The sequence below is a fragment of the Paramormyrops kingsleyae genome, chromosome 23 (genome assembly GCF_048594095.1).
Source record: "Paramormyrops kingsleyae isolate MSU_618 chromosome 23, PKINGS_0.4, whole genome shotgun sequence".
NCBI lineage: Eukaryota > Metazoa > Chordata > Actinopteri > Osteoglossiformes > Mormyridae > Paramormyrops > Paramormyrops kingsleyae.
In genome coordinates this window covers 11,231,508-11,255,395 of record NC_132819.1, presented here as the reverse complement: position 1 = coordinate 11,255,395, position 23,888 = coordinate 11,231,508, and the positions used below count along the sequence as shown (strand labels likewise).

General features: G+C 44.4%; 1 protein-coding gene across 13 annotated transcripts in view; it reads right to left on the bottom strand.

The window, feature by feature from the left end:
• The window catches only part of pleca (plectin a), a 126,664-nt gene that overhangs the window by 59,571 nt on the left and 43,205 nt on the right, over positions 1 to 23,888 (bottom strand). For 4 of the 13 annotated variants that reach the window (XM_072705568.1, XM_072705571.1, XM_072705569.1 and 1 more), the window contains exon 1: positions 4,306 to 6,265. The exons of 7 other annotated variants lie outside the window; for them this stretch is intronic. In XM_072705568.1, the coding sequence (XP_072561669.1) occupies positions 4,306 to 6,250 (1,945 nt within the window). In that variant the 5' untranslated portion in view covers positions 6,251 to 6,265. Of the gene's footprint in view, positions 1 to 53; positions 109 to 4,305; positions 6,266 to 23,888 lie in introns of those variants that run through there. 2 more of the 13 variants (XM_023803878.2, XM_072705580.1) reach the window with 1 other exon arrangement.

Here is a 23,888-nt window from a genome sequence, read left to right as displayed (position 1 = left end):
TGGTGTCACCGGCCAGGAGACGCTTCCGACAACGGGACGGCCGCAGAACCTACCGTCCAACGGGCCGAAACACAGGCAACAGCAGAGGTCCATGTCGTGGTGCCCCTCCTGGCCTTCCCAGCAAGCTGTGCCGCAGCTCAGCTACGACTGAGCGCCTGAATGCTGATCAGCAGCAGAAGGGCGTAGCACAGAATAAAAACGGCAGGAAACTCAAAAAAAAAAGAGGAAAACTACCCCAGACGTGTGTAGTCAAGTGCTCTCCATGACGGAAATACTGCCCCGCTCGCGGCGGCTGTTTGGTCACCACAATCCAAAATGCAGAGGCGCTTCCAGATCCTCCAAACACCAGCGGTCATATTAGATTTCTATAAAGATGGAGCATAGCATTCTAAGCTGCCAGTGTCCCTCACAAAGCTCTCTCTGTCCACAGCCGGACACAGCCCAGGCTGGGCTCGCGTGCCACTGCTCTGTTCGACAGCTGTCTGCATAATACACAATTATTTTGATGTTTCGAGGCAACTAACACAGACTCCACAGACTGTGTGCAAAATGCTGATTGTGTCGTAGATGTGACACACTGCTTTCTGTATAATGTATTTCGTCATAATTATCATTCTGCTTCTGCCTATGAGGATCTGATTAACAACTATATAAAAACACATGACCAGAAAAAAGGCAGCTGAAGGGATACACAAAGGATGCGCAATTTTTCAACTCTATTTTTAAAAAGCTAACTTCACGAAAAACATCAATAAGAAAATCATTTGCTGTTTGATTTATATAGTCAAATAAATATAACTATGGCACAATTTCTTCTTGAACGGGAAACACAACTTAATTTTTTAATATTCTCATAATAATTGCTAAAAATTAGATAATTATACAAGTGTTATTTTTAGAACTTCTGCATAGGAATAGCTCATGAGCATTTGTTGAACCATGAGTGAGGCAGCCACTGCTTTCAAATTAAGATATTATAATAATATCCTTACAGTTAGAATAGTTTGGTTGTAAAATGATGGAGGAAACTGTGAACTTGGTGATGTGGTTAATCTTGATCCTTCAAACCAGTCACCAGTCACATGTACTCACACACACATACTGTGACCAGTTCCACCAAAAATCACTGCAGGTCAATAAGCTCTCACAGCTAGAGGCCTCCCGCCACTTCACAAAGATGGAAAAGGTCCCACCTGACGTAATATCATGGATCTTATTTCACTGGATCTATGGGAATCTTTTTCCAGAAAAATAAGTTCCTACCTTGAGCGTGTTGAATCATATTCTCCATGACAGCTGTACCCTAAAGGACACCACAGCCCGTCTGCGGCTCCCCCCCCCGCGTGGATTCCCAGGCTGAGAGCTTCGCTTGGCTCTGCTGGATTTCTGTGATCTCCTGTGTCTGAAGCTGGGTGCCCACAGGCCCTGTTTTGTTATTGCCCACTTTGTGTAAGAGTGACAAAACTTCTCCTAATACTTGTTTAAAAAGGCAGGAAACAATGATGTGTGAGGTGATTCAGCGCAGGCTCTCCCAGGCCACTTAGTCATCTACATGCACATGGGCACTTATCAGGTGGCTAACTAGGAAAATGAGAAATCCTTGTCCCTTAAATGGGAACCTGTACATCGACTGCTCACAGGAAGTACACCCCCTTACACCTCCTAACTGATGAAGGAGTACTCCTTGCTCACAGGAAGTACACCCCCTTACACCTCCTAAATGATGGAGTACTCCTTGCTCACAGGAAGTACACCTCCTTACACATCCTAACCGATGAAGGAGTACTCCTTACTCACAGGAAGTACACCTCCTTATACCTCCTAACTGATGGAGTACTCCTTACTCACAGGAAGTACACCCCCTTACACCTCTTAACTGATGGAGTACTCCTTACTCACAGGAAGTACACCCCCTTATACCTCCTAACTGATGGAATACTCCTTACTCACAGGAAGTACACCCCCTTACACCTCCTAACTGATGGAGTACTCCTTACTCACAGGAACTACACCTCCTTACACCTCCTAACTGATGAAGGAGTACTCCTTACTCACAGGAAGTACACCTCCTTACACCTCCTAACTGATGAAGTACTCCTTACTCACATACTCACAGGAAGTACACCTTGTTACCGATGAGGTCCCTGTTTTTTTCAGGGAGACTTTTGAGTGTCTGGCCTTTGCGAGCTCCGGACAGCTAAATTATAAGCATGAACCACATCGCAATTAAGGCCATGAATACATCCTGTGTGGATTGAACATAACAACTAATAAAAATGAGTCAGCACTTATAAGACTGCCTCAGCTCTCAGCCTGGCACGTCTCCAGAGCACCATCAATGGAATTTTAAATAGGAATAACGGCAGAAGGCAGACATCCTCTCAGCAGGTGGCAGCATGGTCTCTCAGCAAAGGGCTGGGGTGGGGGCCTGGACATCACTCCTGTAATCATTTATTACATCAATTATAGATGTATAGATTATTATTTATATAGAATATTATACAAATTAAAGGTACATAATGTCTGGCGATTATAATTCATAAAGATATTACATGTAAAATACTGTGAATGTTTGATCAGATCTTTCATCCAGGAAAGGAATGTGGCAATCCTGGATCCCTTCTCAGAATGCTAGGGGACAAGGCAGGGGACACTGTGGACGGGATACCAGCCACATGTACTCACACACACAACTGAACAAAGCACTGTGCTAAATGAAAGTAGAATGACTGAGTGAAATGCTATAGTTTGATTTGAAAATTCAACATTATAACGTTCTGTGAACCATTACCCATCCAGGAGAAGTCCTGACTTATGCTTTGCAGCCACAAAATCTAAGAATTCTTAAATGTGGGTAATTTAGAGATTCCGCTCTGCCTAAACCTGATCAGAGTAAGCAGAGCATCCAAACTCCACAAGCTCCTTAACCCTCCCATCCTGCATATGAGGTCACACAGTTATCTGTCCACTGAACCACAATGATGCCTTCAAAAATTCAGGGTCAGGATAATCCAGAAAATATCCTGTGGGGTATAACAGAGCATTGGCGCATCACAGGGGCCACCATGGACGTAAAGGCACAGATGTACATGTTACAAAATGGTAAGATCACATGCGTAAACAGAGAGGGACTCACATGCACCCACACATAAACAGCTGGATTCACATCAGTAAATCTGAGGAGGCAATGTGACACTCATGAGATCACAGGACTTCCACCAATAGCAAAAGCGGCTGTGAAGCACCCTAACAGGCCACTCATTCTTCTGCTCGCTCAGTGCCCTCTTGATATTTGCTGGCTATGAAAGAGAAGAAGCAGGAGACCTGCATGCCTGCATAAACATTTGCAGCATACATACATTACTGCAGCCTCAAGTCACTGTTGGCAAGCTCACGGATCATCTGACTGCAAATATTCCCCCAACAAACTCACGCAGTTCTGATCCTTATTTGAGCATATTGTAGTTGACAATGCCAACAAAACACTTATAGAGCACAGGACCATCCCTCGCGCAGGGAAGCAAATCTATTTTTAGAAAGCTCTCAGCAGAAGAGCCAGGCTTTAACAGGCAATAGAGACTTTGGGGACTAACAGCATGCTTCACCATTCCCAAAGCTGACACAGTGGGCAGAAGATGTGACTTCCCACCCAATGCTTCGGCTGGATAATACACTCAAGCAGCAGAAATGGAGGAGATAGGGCACTGGCTCCGGGAACAATCATTGACTTAATATAAGGATTCTGTTATAGATCATTTACTTCAGAGCTGTATCTTCCTAGTATTCTGTTAACAATAAGGGTGCTAGGCTCAAAATATAGGATTCATGGTGCCTCAGTAGCAGTGCTGTGGTCTGCCAGCCCCAGGGATGGGGGGCAGAATCTCATCTCTGTTTTGTGTGATTGGAAGTCGCATGCGTCACAGATCACAGCACCACACAAATCAAATCAGGAGAAGATGAATTGTACTACTGTACATATGCTCATTACAACAAATATTTTCTTATTTCTAATATTGATGTAAAATCTTAGTTACTTCTCAAGTGACTCACTGAAATCTCACATATAAATCACAAATTTGTCTTTTGCTTGTGGTTTCTACTCAGAACAGCAATTTAAGGACGGTCCAAAAATGTCAGCTATGACCAGTAAAATTTTCCTATGGTAAATGACTCATAAGCAGCTAAAACCCAAATAAAACCCGCGGAAGATGGCCACAGCCTGAAAGAGAAGCAGAGAAATCACAGGGGAGGACAGAAGCAGAATTGGAAGAGAGAACTGGAAGTAGAACTTGAATGCTTTCAGACCTTCTGTGGTGTTTGGGTGGGGCCTTTCTCCAGCATCCTCCACCTGCACGTGGCTTTTAGAGAGCTCGTCTTCCACAGGTTTGAAGTCAAGGGAGGCCCCCACATGCTTCTCAAGCTGGAAAGGGAATCCTGTCTCAGTGTGCAGATTCTGTTTTTGTGTCTCTTTACATTTCCCAAGAGATTCTTCCTCCTGAGCTTCAGTGTCAGGTGCTGCTGCAGTTGTCATAGGTGCTTCAGGTGGCTCAATGTCACAGTTTTCAGGAATGATCATTTTCTTTGACTCCCCAAGGACTGGCAATGCATCTGGGACAGCTTTAGACTCCCCCAGTTGCGCTTCTTTCAACACGGATGTCTCTACCTCCTGTGAAGATGCTTCAGAAGACTCAGTGATCTCTTTGACTTCAGCAGACTTCATTTCAGTCGTATTTTGGATTTTGTTGGTTTGTAATACTTTTGTCACAACACTTTTGCACTGCTCCTTCACTTTGTAAACGAAGCTGGTATCACTATTTGTGGATGCTGATGACAACGTTAGCTTGCTTTTAGTTCCTTTGGAGGCATCTTGAGCCATTGTATTGGGAAATGGTCCCTCTTTCTCTAACTCTCCCACCAGCACTAGTGGTGCCATGCCAGAGCTTGGCTTTTGTTGTTCGGAAACAGGCACAATTAATTCTCCAGGCTTCTTTGGCTTGTAAGCCTCCATGGTCACACTTAAACAAGCTCCTTCTCTAATCTTTGGCATTTGCTTGCCAGGTACCATAACATTTATTTGTGCTGCTCCAGAATCAGTGTTTTCTTTGGCTAGAATAGGAATGTCCTGGTTGATCAGCACCATGTCTTCATCTACTGTGAAACCGTCTCCAGGTGATTCAGACTGTGGTGACACCATCAAAACTGCCTTGTCAGCCACTTCCACATCACATGTCCCCTGGTGACTGCCTACCACGGGACCATCAGCATGGAATGCCTCCAATTCCAAACCACCAGTAATAGGTTTTGGACATACTTTACAGGCTCTGTGGATATCAGGTTCAGCAGATTTTTCTTCCAAATCATTGATGGCATTGCCCTTCATCTTATTTGTTCCTGCTGTACCTACTCGTACTTCAGACATCAGTGGTAATTCAATGGTCACTGGTTCTGCAGGCATCTCTGGCTTTATTGATGAAGTGCTTTTTTTCCGAAGAGTTTTTCCATCTGGTCTGGGACTCTCTTTATGGAGTCCAGAAGTAAACCTCTCCACTGAAATTTCTTCTGTGTCAGCAATGGCACATTTAACAACAGAAAGAGAATGAGAGGTACTGACTACAGGATTTGGTTCAATCGTGTCTTCTCTATGATATCCTCGTCCACTTCCTTGGACACACTGATCCTGTACATCCAACCCCCTTAAGGATTTAGATGTAAACAGATGACCTAATTTTGTGGTAGCTTTATCTTCTGCTGCATTCTTAGATTGTTCTTCATCCAGAGCAGCATCCCTCCTGCGCTGTTGGTAGGCCTGCCGGTAGGCCTGCCGGTCTAGTGACTCCTGGCCTTCAGAGTGAGTCCTTCCAGCAGGCTTCGGAGTATAAGATGTTGGGCCGTCTATGGACTGGGTACACACAGCTTTGCTTCTGATATCCAAGGTAGTTGCTGGTCGACGCACTCTCTGCAAGGATGACGGGACAATTTCCGGAGGAAGTCGGAGGTAATTTCGCAGATACACGACGCCTTCGTTGGTAAGGTACCAGTAGAAGTGCATCCAGGTAAAAGTCTCCCTCACATAGCCTCTGGACTTCAGGGATACCATGGCCCTCAACACCTGCAGATTGGAGACCCCCTGGATTTCAGAGTGTTTACTCTGGGGCCGCTTGTCCTTCTTAGCCACCAAAACTCCATCTCGAAACAGCAGTTCATAGATCGCCCTTAGGCTCTCCAGAGGCATTAACATTCCGGCAACCATTGTCCTTGCACAGCTTGATGGACAACTAGAAATCTACCGCAAAACACAATGTCTGAAAAGTGCAGGAGCAGAACCAGCTGCCACGTACTCTGAATTTGCTGAAAGCAAAAAGAACACTGTTCCTTGTGCCCTGATCGAAGATAACAGTAAAATTCAAAAACACAAAGCAGTCCTCAAAGGTAATGAATATACAAATGTAACCTCTCAGGATGAGACTGGTCTCAGAGCAGGCACTGGTCTAGTGAGCCGCGTGCTGCATGGGGAGGGCCACAGCAAGCTCGCAGCTCCTCCTACCCAGCGCTCCAGTGGCAGAAGAACTAGCAAGAGGAAGGAGGAGTGGCAGGGTAACAAATGAGTATGCAAAACTGAGAGAGAGCAAACTGGGAAAGCCCAGTGGTGGACCTCTGCACACACTCAACACACTGAGTAGGTTAGCTCGATGGCAATGTATGACATACATCATACAGCCAAATACACACCTACAGCCACATACGGCGGAATGGGGGCGGCCTCACAGAAAAGCAAAGGCAGCAGGAGTCCACCTTGCGACTTCAGGCCCCACGCAGCCCTAACAGGCATCTGCTGGCCTTCCAGCACTAAGCGCCCCCTGTTCCCGCACTGCTGACACACTGACAAATTTAGACTTCTGCAATAACCCCCCCCCCAGCATGCACTGTGCCGTAAATAACGTGCCTGTCCTTGTCCAGAAGCAGGGACAGGTGGATCACACTACAATGCGTCTGATGAAGCCCCCAGAGACCATATTTCACCATGTGTTACTCTCACCTCGGGTATTTCGCAATGACCTGCTGTAAAAATAAATCAATTTTAAACTTTCGCAAACAGTTAATTTCTGTCATATGGGAAGGTCAGCAACTGTTGTTAGAAGGTGCACCACAGCATTTAGAATTAAAACATTATTCTGCTCATCATTTTATTGATGCATAATTATTACTCTATTCAGTTTTATTAGTAACACTTTACTTGAGGAAGCACAAGCAACTTAGTAAGTCAGTTACTACTCAAGTACAAATCATGAACAAATATAGTGACTGCATGAAATACATGAACCATCATTACTGTTTAATGACGAGCGAACACATGATCAGTATGTAACTAACACTTAGTTTATGGTTAATTAATACTTTAAGTAAGAGTGTACTACTGCATTATTTGTGCTACCGTTTTATTTATATATTATTATATTATCAGTAACAAGAATATGCTCTAGAGGTTTATTTTATACAATTAAAAATATATTCAAACATATACAGCTACTGTACAAATACAAAACACTTTTTATATTTATATATAGGGATCAGGTACTGAACAGTCTTCATGGTCCTGCATGCCCCACAATAATACAATAATCAGATAAGTATATTACATTAGCGACCACAATGTTAGTCTTTGGTACAGTATAAGCTGCAACCTGCTGCGGCAGAGTGTTCACATGCAGTCTTACCTCACTGAGGAGGACTGGCATTTGGAGCCCAGGACTTATTATAACTGTGGAATTAGTATAACTTCACTCTATTTAGCACATAAAACTTTGACATCTAGCATATAAATCACCTGCCAATGTGTCCATGTGTTGACGAGGGAGGAATTAAATAAAAATGAAGCTGGAGTGAATAATTCACACACCCTCTGAAGAATCCCACAAACACACACTTCCACGGCGCTTAAACAATACCTTCACACTTCTTTTTTTGGCACAAAGGAAATACTGATCCCGAAGAAGAGATAAGCATTCCCAGCGGAGAACAGACACGGTCATAAATCTGCCACGGCACACATAGATTCTTAGCACAGTGGTAAACATCTGTTATGTCAGTTTATCTGGACAACTGCAGCGTCAGGTCTGATCTTCTCGACAGCACAATGGCTGTGGCAGTACGCCGAGCTGCCCGCTGATCAATGCCCGCTGATCGATGCCCGCTGATCACTGCCCACTGAATACACCCTGGGAAGAGCAGTGTCAGGAGGCACCAGCTACAGCTCAGAGCTTTCACCCTTATTAATGTGCTCTACAGGCAGTCAAAGATTAGAAGCCAATTCAAGGAAAATATTTATTCCAAATTATAATGACTTTATTTGCACATAACTTGCCAGCTTTTCGGTGCTGACACTGAACAGTGTTTGGCAGTCAGGAACCCTGGGTAACTAGTGAGCAGAGTTCAAGCAGAAGGTTAGGCTTTGGCTCTGAGACATGGAAAATGACATGCAACTCTGTCACACCTGCTCTGTCTTTCAGTCGGGTCACCCTCCTCTGAAGCCAATGGCCGGACACCTCTTTCAGTCCCACTTTTTAGGAATAACTAGCATTGAAATTCTGATGACAGCGATGGGCAGATATAAGATTCGATGCAGTGACTGTGGCTGAAGCACCGGTGTATCCTCCGTCATGTCGGCTCACAGTGCCCTCCTGCTACTGGTGCTCAGCAGAGTCATGTTGGTTTGGGTTGGGGGGGGGGTCACAGACCCAAACCAGGCCCAAATATGCAGAGCGTAGGGAGCAGCCTCTGCCCCGATGAATCAGCAGATTCCCGGAAAAAGGTTTGCAATGCATTGTGGTCCATCATTTACTTGGCTGAAATGTGGAAATCTGATAATAATAATTTGAGAGGCATGGACACCTATGCCATCCATCCAACGATCCATGCATACATTTACTGTACCTGCTTGTCCATATGTATTATTTTAACAAGCAGTTACATACTGCGGTGGTTTAATACTTTTTAGGCATTTTGCATATTGCTAAGAAGGTTGGCTTGGATTATTGATTGCCCATCTGAAATGCTAACATTAGCAACCAGATTCAGTTGGGATGATATTAAGAACATGACAATAATTCAGCCCAGACTATTAGTGAACTAATGACCCAGAGAGCTCAGTTAGCTTGCAGGAGCATCTTTAAGACAAGCCTCCAGTGCACATGATTATGACTGAGCTGCAGGATATCCCCAGTTTTGCTTATTCATCCCAGAACTAACACAATCTAAAGCAAGCCATTCAGCTTGCAGATCTCCCATAAGCAGAGAGCAGCCACAGTGCCGTGCTGAGCGCACTCTTCATAAAGATGGCCTGGCAACCACCAGACAGGCTAATAGCTGCTGAGTCGGCATGGGCAGGCACATCAGCGGGAGACTCGCATGCCAGTCCTCCACGCCGCAGACATCTCAAGACTCAAACAGGACTGATTCCATGACGGGCTCACTTCTACATTAGCATGCTGAGATTAGGCTGGCCACATGTAAGATGAGGTCAGTTGAACAGAGTGGTCAATGGATTCTGCCATATCTGCACAATTGTTCTGCAATAGTTCTGGGGGTACCTTGAGAAGGAACCTGTGGTCAAGCTCATTTTGATTGGGTAATCAAAACTGGTGACAAAGTTATAAATACCAATAAAATGCGCAACAAAACATTCATACTCGATGGATAACCATCTCTCCATTTTCTGTACCTCCTTGTCCTATTCAGGGTTGCAGGGGGGGGGGGGTCAGGAGCCTATCCTGGAGGCTATGGGCAAAAGGCAAGGAACAACCCAGGATGGGGTGACAAGACACACACACACACACGCATACACAGATTTGTAACAATCTTTATGGGGAATCTCCATTCATTTTCATGTGGAAAACTGAAGTACCCGGAGGAAACCCCACATCAATTATAATTATGTCAATATCACATTATTTTGCTCCTCTGGGCATGAGGTTATTCATACTGTGTTTCTGAGATAATTTTCACCTTCAGAACATCTTTGCGAATGCAAAAAAACAGGAACAGACTGAATGGCAGAGGGTATCACTTGTGTACTGCAATCCACAAACAGGCTCTGCTTTGTCCAAGAGGCCATTGTGTCCACATGAAATGAGGCCCTTTCGTCTGGAGATACGTCGCATGAGGTACTGCGGAGGCTATAAAAAGCCACTGCGGATGGTTCAAATGAGGGCAACAACAAATAGTAGCGGAGGAGATTAGACCTGGAACAGATGTCTACTTTTAAACAGAGAAAGAAACACCATAAATTTCTGATGGTGTTTGTGCTTCAACACATTTCCACTACATCTAATAAACATATAATCAATGGGCTCTCCATGACAGGAACCTCGACTGCAGTCTTTTCAAACAATATTTTGGAGGACATGTTTAAACCGAAAACACAAAAGCAGCTTGTATGTGGTGCTTAGTCCTGACCCCGTACTACTGTCACAAGTGTCACGGCAGGCATGGCATGCAGCTGCCTGCCAAAGTGCTGACCACTGCAGGCTTCCTTCTGAGAGGCGCCTGATGAACCGCAGAGCACGGCTGAGCGGGAGTCTGGGAGGCAGCTAGCAGCTGTCCGCAGGCCGCGTGCCCCGTCTGCCCTGAATAAGTGTCACAGGAGACCCTGCCGGCTAAGTGGCCCCTGAATGCGGAGGCTCGCCATTGATATGCTGTAGCTAAGGCTTTCCTCGTGCTAATGCCGCTTTAGCAGCTTATCATTCCAGGGTGTCTCCTGCACACGGGAAACGTCTTACAGCCGGTTTGAATTAAAGCGAAGCTGTGCACACGACGCCCATTTCAGTACACAGTCCGGGAAGAGCAGTGACTCAGCACCTCCCCGGGGCCGTGTTCAGCAACCTTCAGCATCTACACGGCTCTTCCCTGTTTTTGTCTCCAACTGTCATATCGGTTGATATGGATTTTAACTGTTTTGTGAATGTTGGCATCGGTGAAAATTGAATACGAATGGTCTGCCAGAGTGAGGTCATGGCCTGGAATGATTACAGCTCTCTCCAGTGGGACTCCTGGTTCAGGTTCTGGCTGATTTATGCCCCACTTTGGACAGCATAGTGCTACTGTATTAGAGAGGGCTGCAGCCAGGCCCAGATTCTGTCACATGACTTCCCCCGCAGAGTCATCAGGGAGCTAATGGGGTTACCTATATAAATGAGACTGACTCCAGTCTTTTGAGGAGTTGTGTGATGGTGTTCCAAGTTCTTCACTGCTGGCTGTGGAAATGTGAGTGTGTGTGTGTGTGTGGGGGGGGGATTCTGACCAAGGTCATGCCATGTTATGTATCTGTCGATAATGGACAGACCCTTTGGATGGAGCATGTAAAGTCCAGGTCTACCGGGGGTCAGCTTCCAGGGCACAGTGCATGCTGGGAGATTTACCAGTGAGTACAAAGTGCAACAGGAGGTAATGGAACAGAGCAGTAAGTCAGTTTTCCAAATTATGCTGAAATCCATTTTTATCTTCCTCCTCGTACGACACGCCTCCAGTCTGGGAATTATTTAGGAGATGCTTTTTTTTTTACCCAAAGCAGCATGCAGTGTTACTGCGAAAGCAGGGTCAGCCTGTGCCTGGAGGACTGTGCCAGATTTTGCCCTGGAACCGTTACTGTTTTGCTCTGTCATAACTGTGACGGGTGCATTCCAGCCGCCCAGGAAGCTGGGTCGCTACAGCCCTCAGCCGGGTCCAGTTACATAAACCAGAGACGTCATAAAATTGAAGATCACAGCCGGCCATCAAGAAGCAAGATCAGCAGTCTTCCTGAAAGGCCGGGACACACGGTGCAGTGCTGTGACGAGAGGGAGACCACACCTAGTGACCTATACAGTGTTCATTTAGTGCGTGGGAGCCACGACAAGAAAACGATAGAGTAAAGAGTGGGAAGGCAAGCAGGCACTGACTGACATTAGACAATAATCCCACACATCAAACTCCCATTTCTCAGTAAATAAAACTCAAAAACTGGAATATTTAATTATCTTAGCTTATCATAATCAGGGCTGTGTATCCCAGGCAGCACATGGCACAAGGCAGGGGTACACCCTAGGTGAGATGCCAGTCTATCACAGGGCACAAGATGGGGGACACCATGGATGGGATGCCAGTCTATCACAGGGCACAAGATGGGGGACACCCTGGATGGGATGCCAGTCTATCACAGGGCACACGGCTGGGATACACCCTGGATGGGATGCCAGTCTATCACAGGGCACAAGGAATGTTTTTTTTTACCCACTATATCAATTCAATTAGGTTTATATCCTCTGTATTTGATTTTCTCTGGAAAAGTGTAGAACAGTGTAGTTGAGCTATTGCCAAGACAACATTAAACTGGAAACTGCTGAGCCTGGCCTGTAAATTCGAGAATCATCCCTCTCACATTCAACCCCATAGGGTCAGACCCCCAGCCCCACCCCCACCCAAAGCTTACTTGCACATATGGAAAGCCCATAAAATGTGCTATGAGAATAAGGACAATCAAACTGGTGTTCTGAGCTACATGAGTCACGGATCAAATCAGCTTTTCCTGTCCAGCATGGAAAGAAATATGAAGGCACAGGTGGCTCATATAAATATGGAAAACCTGAAGGAGAAAAGACTTTTTAACTCACTGCCTTGCTGTTTCTCATATAACTTATACTGTAGAAAGTTCAAAATCACCCAGAGGCAGAATATCTGGTGCACATATGTGAATGGTCCTTTCACTGCTCGTCATACAGGGATGGACTGGCTTCCACAAAATGAAGACACTGCCCTCTGCAGCTCACTGGGTCGGTGAGAGGAGACTCAGAAGGCCTCCACTGGAAATTATTTTGAGGAAAGAAGACTCAGAATATAATTAGAACATGGAAAAAATCAGAACAATATACAAATTTTTTAAATCGCTGCCAAACAGCAGTCAAATGATGAGTGTTTTTTAGAAAAAAAAAAACACTTTGGGGTTCAACAGAACCAGAGAAACACACGCTGCGTATGCTGAAGACAGTGTCTTAAATGAGGGCTGTGTAAATAGGAAAAGGTCCCCATTTTCCCACTGTGAGCAATATATCTGCATGACCCAATTTTGTTTGCTTTGCCCTCGTTCAGCTTGGAGACTTTGTGTTCAGTCAGTGTTCCACTAAATATCTTTCGGGTCGGAACAGTAAGAATGTCTCTACTGTGAAGCCGGCACGATTAATGCACCTTTCACAGACAGTGATTTTCCCGAGCTAAAGCAAACGTGCCAGGAGCCAGGAAGCTGAAGACATTAATTACAGACTAATCACCAAAATCCAATTAAAGAGAAAAGGGAACTTTGGCCAAGTTGGCTCGAGATGGAAGTTCTGCACCTTCATTTAACGTCTGCTAGCTTTAATGCTCTCTAAACAATAGGGATTTATTAGGTATGCATGCCTTGTCTGCCCGGCAAGCCCATGTCATAACTGCATCTGCAACTGTTCTCCATAATATATGGTGAACCCCAGATGAGAACTGGAGCATGGGGGGTGGTTACCAGCAGCACAAAGAGATGTTTTTAACACTCTCCCCCGCCCCTAAAAAAACATCAGCAGTAATCCCATGAATCTCAGCTCCACAAAGCCAGAACGGCTACTGTGTGCTCCTCCCTTTGGCAATAAAAGTCTGCCTAGCATCCATCTCTGAGCCCAGTCTGGAGAATGCCCTGGGCACGGCCTCTAGCTTACATTTAACCTGCTTCACATTCGAATGGGGCACCTCCTGCACGTAAAAATGTCATCACGCAATGCGTGAGAGCGCAGGACAGAGCAGGGATGGCTGTGCAGGAGTAACAGATTACTTATCCAGCCTGTCAGGATCTCAAAGGAAGGCTATTCACCGCGGCTTGTAAATAATGAGCTATTCATGCTTCTCTTTTCGTCAATGCTGGACTACATTTTAATTCTTTACTTCATGGGCTGAAGTTTGTATCACATGAACTCCTTCCAAGTCATTAGAAGCAAGTTGGCATTATGGGAAAGGGAGGAAAAAAGGAGAAAGTTTTGGCACTGAACACAGACAGACACACATGTTATTTATGTTTACAGGCTGTTAGGGATCTATTCCCCCATCAGGTGCTTAAGTCAAAAAAGCGCTTAAAAAGTTGTGCACGTTTGAGTTACACATATTCTCCCCTCTTCAGCATGGACACGCCCACTGCATTCAACCTGAAAAGGAAGGTGCGGCCGTGCAACAAGTATAATTAATTCATCAAGCGACAAAAGAGGATTACGCCCTCTATGATTTTGGCAAAACGTGGATCATGAACTATTTCATTTACATTCACTGAAATCCGCAGAAAGACTTTTATTTTGAAAATGAAAGCGGTAGGCTGCTTCGCTTACACTTGGTCACTCTCAGGAACATGAGAGTCCTGCGACATAAACTGAATTTTTCAGTGAAATAAAGTGTTCTCACTGTCATGCTCCACAAAGAGCAAGTTGAGGGAGGTGTAAAAAGAATTTCCCCATGAGGGACAATAAAGGATTGATTATTATTATTATTAAATGACAAAAAAGTAGCTATGCGCTTTTGTGACTAAGGGATCAGTTCCCCCAGGTGCTTTACTCAATAAGTGGAGTATATTTTAAATATAATTTTAAATAAGCAATATCCATCCAACTCAAAAGTTGCCATTTAAGCAAAAGGAAGGACTGGGAGCAGCTCTGACCCCCGAGGATTCCCAGTACGTTAGAAACTGGGATCCTTGGAAACACCGGCCACAGCATAATAAACTAAAGAAAAGGAACATCCCACCATAGATAGATTACAGCAGCTGCGAGGAGGCAGAATCCTACTTCCTCTTGGGCTGCTGATTCATATTTAGCGATACCTGCGTGCGTCTGGTTCATCTCAATGCCACCCGGAGACCCCAAAGAAGGTGATATTAGCATGAAGCACATGGCCTCCTTGATATCCACCAACAGAAATCATCAAAGAGCACAGACACAATACAGACACAAATAAACAGCTAGTGAAGGGCCACCCGCAGCTGTGATGGATTATTCTCATGCACAGTAATTGATTCGTTTTCTGAAACATTGGCCATTGTACATAGCAATCAGCCATATCGTGAGGTCTCTTTGATGAAGAGTTTAATATTACATTTGTGAAAATCATTCACTCTCTGACAGCTTACATTGGGTCTGGACACAGATAGTGCACTTACAGTGCCAGCTTTCAATGCTTGAAATGAACTACTCATAACCACACCTCCACACAAGGACACGCATGTCCTTGGCTAATGGAAGTTCATGTAACAACTCAAGGAAAACTTCAAGGAAGACATGATGCTGTGGATACAAGAAACACAAGTGCAGCCTGTTCTCACGCAAACATAGTGCACACTCGTGTTACAGAGTATGTTGTGGTGAGATTCATTCAACTGTACCACCTGCAAGTCACAACTCCACAACATAAAGTGAAAAGAAGCCGCTGAACAACGTTACTATTAGCAGTTTTGAAAATTTGCCCAGTAGGGTAATGCCTTTATCCCAGGCGATCATAAATCAGACTGTCATCCAAATATCCAAAAAACATACCATAGTAATCCAGTGTTTTATCCCTGAGGCCAAAAGGGGTTAATTATTCCAAGAATATAATCACCATGACTCAAGGTTTGACAAAGGAATTTACTTGATGTGTCATATCCACACTACAACCGCTTATTTAAAAACTACAGCAGAGAGACACCAAAACTTGGCCAAATTTCACTTCTTGATTTAAGATAAAGAAAAAGTTTAAGAGCAGCATGAATAAAATTGTTTTTTTTTCCCAATGTAGAAACTCATAATTCAATAAAAATGGTATAGATTGACACATGCACAAGTGCAATTTGTAATAAAGAACTTTATGTTTTAAAAGTTGCTGCAAAGGGCACCTGTGCTGTGGAGATGGCATGCAAGGAGCTCTGAAGCAGCAAACCTCCACTGAAGAGGAAGCTGCTGAGACACCGCAACAGAAATGTGGGCAAGCAGATGACTCACGACATAAATGACCTGTTTTCACATTAGATTACAATATGGTTATGATGTTACATTCAAAACAACAGGAAGTCCTCTGTAGCAACAAGGCAGGGAAGACGCATAGAAACAGCGAACGATGGATTTAAAAAGCAGCAGCATAATTAGCTGCTAGGCAACGCACACTGAGAGGAAGGACGCATGGGAAGTGAGTCAACAACTGGACTTCAGGGTGTGGTCACACTGGTTTCCCTGTTGCCTTGGCAACATGATTCAGAGGGTTGGCATAGTTGCAAATGTGATGGTTACCTGGGAAACCGCTCTACAGCAAATTATACAGTGGCCAAAGCCTTATGCTAGAGGTCTAGGAAATATAGCCTGGTTGCCAAGAAGTAACCACAATTACTGTAGGCCGCAGAATGCAAAACTATCCTATTAACAGAAAAACATCAATCTGTTAAAATCATTCATCTGGACACTGTATACAAAACTACTTCTTGTCTCACTAAAAATAAAGCTTTTGAAACTCATCACAACTTTGTACATGTCTTGTAAAGATTCATACCAATTAATGCTTTTTTTTTTTTAGCTGAATGGGTTCCAGTCATGTCACTGGAAATTCGTCATTAGCTCCAACTTTGGCTTGTTAGACGTGTCTGGCTCTCAGTGCACTATTTAAGCTACCAAGGGGCTCCTCTCCAAGTGTGAAATGCAGCAGCAAATGGAATCGGATTGGTCCATCCAACTATGACCCCGGATGTCTCTAGAGGAGGATGAGGAGAAAAATATTGCAATAAACTACAGGAAGCCCTTGTGTAAATGACAGATAAATAGTATACTGGAATCAAGTGCTTCAATATAGATGTAGTTATTACTTAATGAAGTAATTTATGTCCCAGAGTACTTAGGGCCACGTATAAAATAGTTGGGAAGGCCTAGCTGGCCATCATTTTGGTTTAGGCATGTTTATCAGTAACGATGACTGTTCCCATGGAACAATGGCTAAGGTGAAGTTGGCATATACAGTATCTGTCAAAAGTTTGGAAATGCCAAGTCAACTATAAAGGAGAACGATAGTGTTGGATCACATGACCTGGTCACCTGACCTAAACACAGTAGAAATGGTTTTGGAGGAGACAAGATCTAAAAAGGCCTAAACAGACAATTTTATCATGCATAATGCATAATGCATTGAGGGCTCCACAGAGATGGATACTTCGCTTCAGTTTCTGTGCATAAATCTCTCATTACGCTACATGCACTTTTGAGAGTAATGTGGCGCAAAGAACAGCCAGTGGAATAAAGACCAGTGGAAAAAAGTCATGGTCAGATGACTCATCCTCCACTCAGCCCTGGACAAGCAAACAGCAGAACGCCAAAGTACAGTAAGCCTTCACGCTAAAGGGCCTGGCCCTCAGAGTGACGGCTTCTGGCGCCTCTGTGAGGACTGCATTCTCCTGCCATAGTTTAGAACGTTTAAGATGGTTAGATGGAAAAGTAAATGCCATTCAATATAACAGCGTTCTGAGGAGACAGTACTTCCATTCCATTTGGGGAGTGACCATCTGTTGCATGTCGCAGAATGGTCTGCTAAGCATGAAGGCGATGTTTACTATATTGTACGATGGGATTTCTCACAAACCATCCATCCAAATCTCTCTACAAATTAGTATAATTCTTAAGATGAAGACTTACATGAAAAGCACCTCGGTTTCTTAGTATACTATGCCTACATTTTATGTTTCAATCTCAGGTATAATTTCAGGTACACAAACATGCCTTTCCTGTGTTCCCTTGTCTTTAAAATGGTATCTAGACATAATGAATGTTATCTCTGAGGGAAATCATTCCTACTTTTGGATTCATGTTAAACAGCTCACACAATCAAGGAAAAGGCCATCATTTACACAGAGGCAGAGGAAGGAGGTACGTACCCTTAATTTCATTCTCTGGGTGGGATGCCGTTATGCTGTGGGTGAGTATGATTCAAGAAAATATTGTGGACTACAAACAAAAGCTGCTTTGAATGACCAGGATGTCTTATAGCTAACAACTGTTATAAAGGTGTCAAAGGCGCTGAATTCAACCAAAATAATGCCATCAGCCTTAAAAATGAGACTGGGGTACGAGACACACCCCTCAAAGCCTTGCTCTTCTGTGGACTGACACTGCTGATTAGTGAAATGTAAATACCTGTGACCTTCCACCCAGCATAAGGACGAAAACATGCTCAGGTCGATTATTCCATGTGTGAACCCCTCAAGCAACAAGACAGCAGGCTGCTATTAAACTCAGAAATAGTTCCCAAACCTCAGACATAACAGCCGAGCTATCCCATGTCCGTTCCATTTTATCAGTATCTTCCCACAACCCATTCCAGTCCATAACACTGGAAAATTTGGATAAGTGTGGTTTGGTCTGGATTAAGAGTTGGGAGCAGTTTGTTAACATATGGCAGTGCCCATTCTGGGGGAAAAAAAAACTTGAAAACTTGAATGCATCATAAAAACACAATAACAGTACTAAATTTCTTGGAGAAATAGACCTCATTAAAGATTTAACAAAAATGCTGCTTCTTGTATAGTGCTATTAAATTTTAAAGAGCCTTTCACACAATGACTTCTGCGTGAAATGCGCCGACATGGCGCCTCACCTCTGCCACCCAGCCCCGCCCAGCCCCACCCAGCCCCGCCCACCGCAGCACTCAGGTGTCACACTGAGAGGCCGCGCAGTAAAAATACTGCATTCCAGCCCCACCGCGGATTGCATGTGCATGCTCGTCTGTCAGCGAAACGCACTTTACGAGGGGATCGCATAAGCTGTTAAACAAAAGAATAAACTTTAATTAAGTTGGTTAAGATAAAAAAAACACTTAAAAACAATTACACAGAAGCCCAAGCCAGCAGACCTACATCTGAGTCTATGAAGACTGAAAATGGGATTAGGCAGCATTGAAAATAAATGTGTCACATCCTAGAGCACAAAATAGGTGTGTGAGTCAGCACATCATGGTGGGGAGAAAGCAGAACATACACAGGCAGCTTCAGCAGAGCTCAGAACCCCACTGCCTGCTGCATCAAATCACATAGCCTTTTACTGTCAGTTCACTGTATTTCCATAACATACAAGGGAATAGAAATTCTCTCTCATCTTCGTAGTACAATATAAAATATAAAAGTATAAAAAGTGTAAACATTTAAGATCAGTCAGTAGGGCGAAAACAGCAAAAGGCCAGTAACAGTGATGTAAAGTGAGGAGGTGCATTTTTGGAGCAGCTTTTGAGATGTGCAGCGGCACATCTCCTGCTGTATCTCCTGCTCTTACACCGCCTGCTGTATCTGCAGAGCGCCCCTACTGTAACCCAGCATCACACTCACAGACAGCTTCAGCAGACCTCAGAGCCTTGCCGCCTGCTCTTTTATCAGAACAGGCTGCAGCCAAGCTCTCCGACACTAGGAAACCTGCAATGAAATTTAATCACCAATAATGCAGTGTTAATCATGCAGTAATAATGGGTGGCTAAAAGCACGTAGTATTACAATAGCAGGAAATACTTTAAAAAAGAAAATGTTTGGACTCACATTACTCGCATTAACAGATGTCTTTTTATCATTTCTAGATCATTTCTAAACAGAGTGCATTGTTACTGTAGTTTACAGCCTCTGCAACAGCACCACCTGCTGGAGGTTTTGCTAAAATAATTGACCAAAAACGTTATTGCAGCGTTGCCATTCTACTCAGACGCTCGGCATTCTATTCTAAATTCTAGTTAATGGTGCTGCTGGTTGGCTTGGTGTAAGAATATAATGAGTCTCCATCAGGCAGCTGACTAAGAAAGCAAAAATGCCCAGAGAGTCTCATGCAGGCTGGGACAGAATCCAGCCATAGCTGGCTGTTTCTGTTTACCATTCAAACATCTCACTTCACGTCACATATAGTGGTAGATTCTGCACAGTCACCCGGGACGTGTCATAGAGCCCCACCCAAACCAAAAGACAGATTATTGGCTGGCATTAATTCCCAGAGCCACGGTGCTCTCTGATTCTCAGCACAGCACACAGAGGACAGCACGGCACACACAGGACAGCACAGAACACAGGACAGCACAGCACACACAGGACAGCACGGCACACACAGGACAGCACAGCACACACAGGACAGCATGGCACACACAGGACAGCACAGCACACAGAGGACACAGAGCTGCCGGTACGACAGCACAGCCGCTGGGAGCAGGACAGCATGGCACACACAGTACAGCACGGCACACACAGTACAGCACGGCACACACAGTACAGCACAGCACACACAGGACAGCACGGCACACACAGGACACAGAGCTGCCGCATCACATTCTCACCTGCTGCCAATCCACAACAAGCAGAGACCTCATAAAACATGCATGATTACTTGTGGGCCACATGCGGGGCCGAGGCCCTGATCAGTCACGCCCCGTCGGGCCACACTCTGCTTCACCTGACTGCTAGTGCACCTGTGACTCGTGAACTTATTACCTGCTGAGTAATCAGCCCGTGCTGCTGCCTCTTTGTGAGGTTCTGAATGTCTGCACCTTTCTGGACATTTGTTTCCTGATTATCCTCTCCTTTTCAGTGACTTCTGCCTGATATACAAATTTTGCCTCACATCTTGCGTTTCGTTTTTATTACTATTTGCAGTGTCACTCTTTGCTGCTGTAGGATCTACATTTTGAGCCTACAGATTCTGTATTACAATTAGGATGGATGGAGTTAAATATTAACTGACTGGTTCCCCCTTCTTTCCTTCTTGCCTATACAACATGCTGGTTTTTAACGTGGAGTGTAGCAGGTGTGGAAGCACTTCGGTCAGTAGCGAGACCCACGCCACCAGAACCACCTACACGAGTCTGCTCTTCCTCATTGTTTCTGCCTTTGGAGGTCACTGCAAAGTTAAAGTAGAGCAGCCCTGGCTACTCGAAACATGTAAAATTAAATTAAAACTATGGGAGTGTGTTAGCAGGCTCATTCAACTAATAAACGTTCGTCTCTGATTTTACTATGTTCCACAGGCAGGCTTACCTCAAACTTTTCAGTAGTGGTGCTTTGGTCAAAAAAAAAAAAAGATTTCTTTTACCAGTCAGATTTGCAGCAGAATAAAAAGCTATTGTACGAAAATGGACAGAATTACAGAAACAGCCTTTTGTATATAGGTCTTCATGCCCAGTGACTCACACATTTGTCTATTCCCACTAAACCAAGAGACACCTTCATTGACTTGGCCAATCATTCCTAGTCTTTGGAATAATGGATCCCTTCTTCTCTCTCTCTTGTCCGGCACTTTCTTGTCACATCCATTCTATGGTTGTGTAATGATATTGTTTCAGTGTAATGAGGTACCATTATGATCTACAGGCCACCAAGTCAAGTTAAAAGTCTTCTTATGACTAATTTGCATCAATGAAGTGATGAGATCCATGAGGGTAGTCTCCACCAAAGGGCCTTCACAGAAAGGTGACGCCCATCATAATACAGACCTGCCATAATACAGACCTTGCAGGGAAATCTGTGAAGCATCCTATATCATTTTCCTCCAGCTCAGTGCAGACTTAACGATCATACATTCAGCTCCAGCCTACCAGGGATAATTACATAATACATGAAAATGGTTTAAATTATTCAGTGTGATTCTATACATAGTGGGTGATAAATTCCACATATAAATTGTGGGATTAATATAACCTTAGCTGAAGTGATGTCTGACATGGATTCTTCCTACTTTTATACCACCATAATGAGCACCACAGATTTACAAAGGCTGTGTGTTGAATTCCTACAATAAACCTTGTAATAAAATGGCCTAACCCTTTATCTACTTCTTACATCTTCCAGGACGTCTTTGATTGGTTACTTTCCATTACTTTGCTTCAGCTGAGGCACAAAAAGTTCAGGTTTTTGTTAAAGACAATCGCAAGGCATAGCTGTGTTACCCTTAAGGTGCCTGGCTCTCCTCTGAGGCAAGGCCGTCTGAACCCTGCTCATCGAACACTGGGCAAAAAAAACTCATTAGACCAACCCTTTCCATTACAGCAACTTTAGCGTCATATAACCACCAAGGAAACATTGAATTTGAATACCAGGAAAGTACAGTGTATTCCAGACAATCAGGGTGAAGGTTTTATTTCCGTAACAAACCAGCTCCCTACAAGGCCTATTTTACAACATGCAATTCTGTGCTGAAATGACCTAACACTTAACTGTATCTGTTTGCTTATCTTTTAGTACATTTAACAAAATATTTATTACATGTATTGTTACAGCAGAGGCTCCATCTCGAGCAGTAAACAGAGTCAGCACTGTGAATACCATGTGATTACGGATCATATCGTAATGTGGGGAATCTCGCTTCTAACTGGGCCCCGTTAGCAGTGTGTCATTTCCTGTAAACAGACTCTCCCCACAAAACACCAGACGCATGGCTGAAATCCACCTGGCAGAGACAGGGCATTTTGTTAAAAATGGGTCTTATATTCACCTGCATAGAGGTGACAGGAGTCACATGGGCTAAGCCACACCCACACACTGCATCTCCGATGGCAACACTGCCATGAGGTTCCTAAGGGGAACCTGCCCTGAGGGCGGCAGCCATTAGGGGGCTGACAGCGTGGGCATGCTTCTAGTCCTCATACTTCTGTTTCTCATCAGTTTGCTTTATGGGAAAATGTTCTTTATTCTGCCTTACATTGGACTTTCGGTTTAACAAAAGCATTATAAAAAGAACTTTGTGAGACTAGTTTTGATTGCAATTCATTACACGCAGGAAGGAAGGGTGTTTAATCGTCATAGGAAAGCATTGTTACATTTATTTCTTCCAACTGCTGATCCTGGTCAGGGTCATGGGCACACTGCTTTCACAGGTTCAGAAAGAAATCCAGTTACTTTATTAATTATACACATCTCTGTACCAAGAACATGTGCATCACATGTCTAGGAGAAGAAAAAAATGTTTCATATCAACACAAACTAAAAGGACACAAATGACCGTCTGGTATTAATTTCATATCTCATTACTGACTATTCAAAGTAGGCACTGGATCACGCAAAACATCTGCTCCAGCAAGAAGTCAAGCATCCTCAGTTATGAAGGACAGACAGCATTGATTCAGTACAATAAAAGCAACATTTCCATCTGTTATTTCCCAAAGAGAGTACCACTCTCCAATTAACCTATAGCTGACTGTCTGCATTTCTCTCTGCCACCTATTGGGGGCATTAGATCCCTCTTCACCACATGTCAAAAAATAACCATGCCAAAAAGAGATTTTTTTTCAGGGAGGCCAATTTAACCTTTAACCAGGTTTAATTAACATGCAGCCGTAGCCCCGCCCACATCACTGCTGGTCACTCTGGTACCTGAATAACCTGACATGTACTAATGACCTGCACATGCACCAAAAGTTTACAGGCACAACTGCGTTCAGCAGAGTACAGCGCACCTGGGACTGCATGACCCATATGAGTCTCATTAACCACTGATGTGCAGCGGTGCCTGACCCCATACCAAAATAAAGCCAAATAATCCTTTCAAAAATCACCTCAGAGAGATTCCACAAAATTCAGAATAGGAAAGGCTGCATCAGTGAGCGAAACCTGTAGTGGCCTGCCGTGTCCCACCCCGCTGAATGAAGCCTGCAGTGGCCTGCCGTGTCCCACCCTGCTGAATGAAGCCTGCAGTGGCCTGGCGTGTCCCACCCTGCTGAATGAAGCCTGCAGTGGCCTGGCGTGTCCCACCCCGCTGAATGAAGCCTGCAGTGACCTGCCGTGTCCCACCCCGCTGAATGAAGCCTGCAGTGGCCTGCCGTGTCCCACCCCGCTGAATGAAGCCTGCAGTGGCCTGCCGTGTCCCACCCCGCTGAATGAAGCC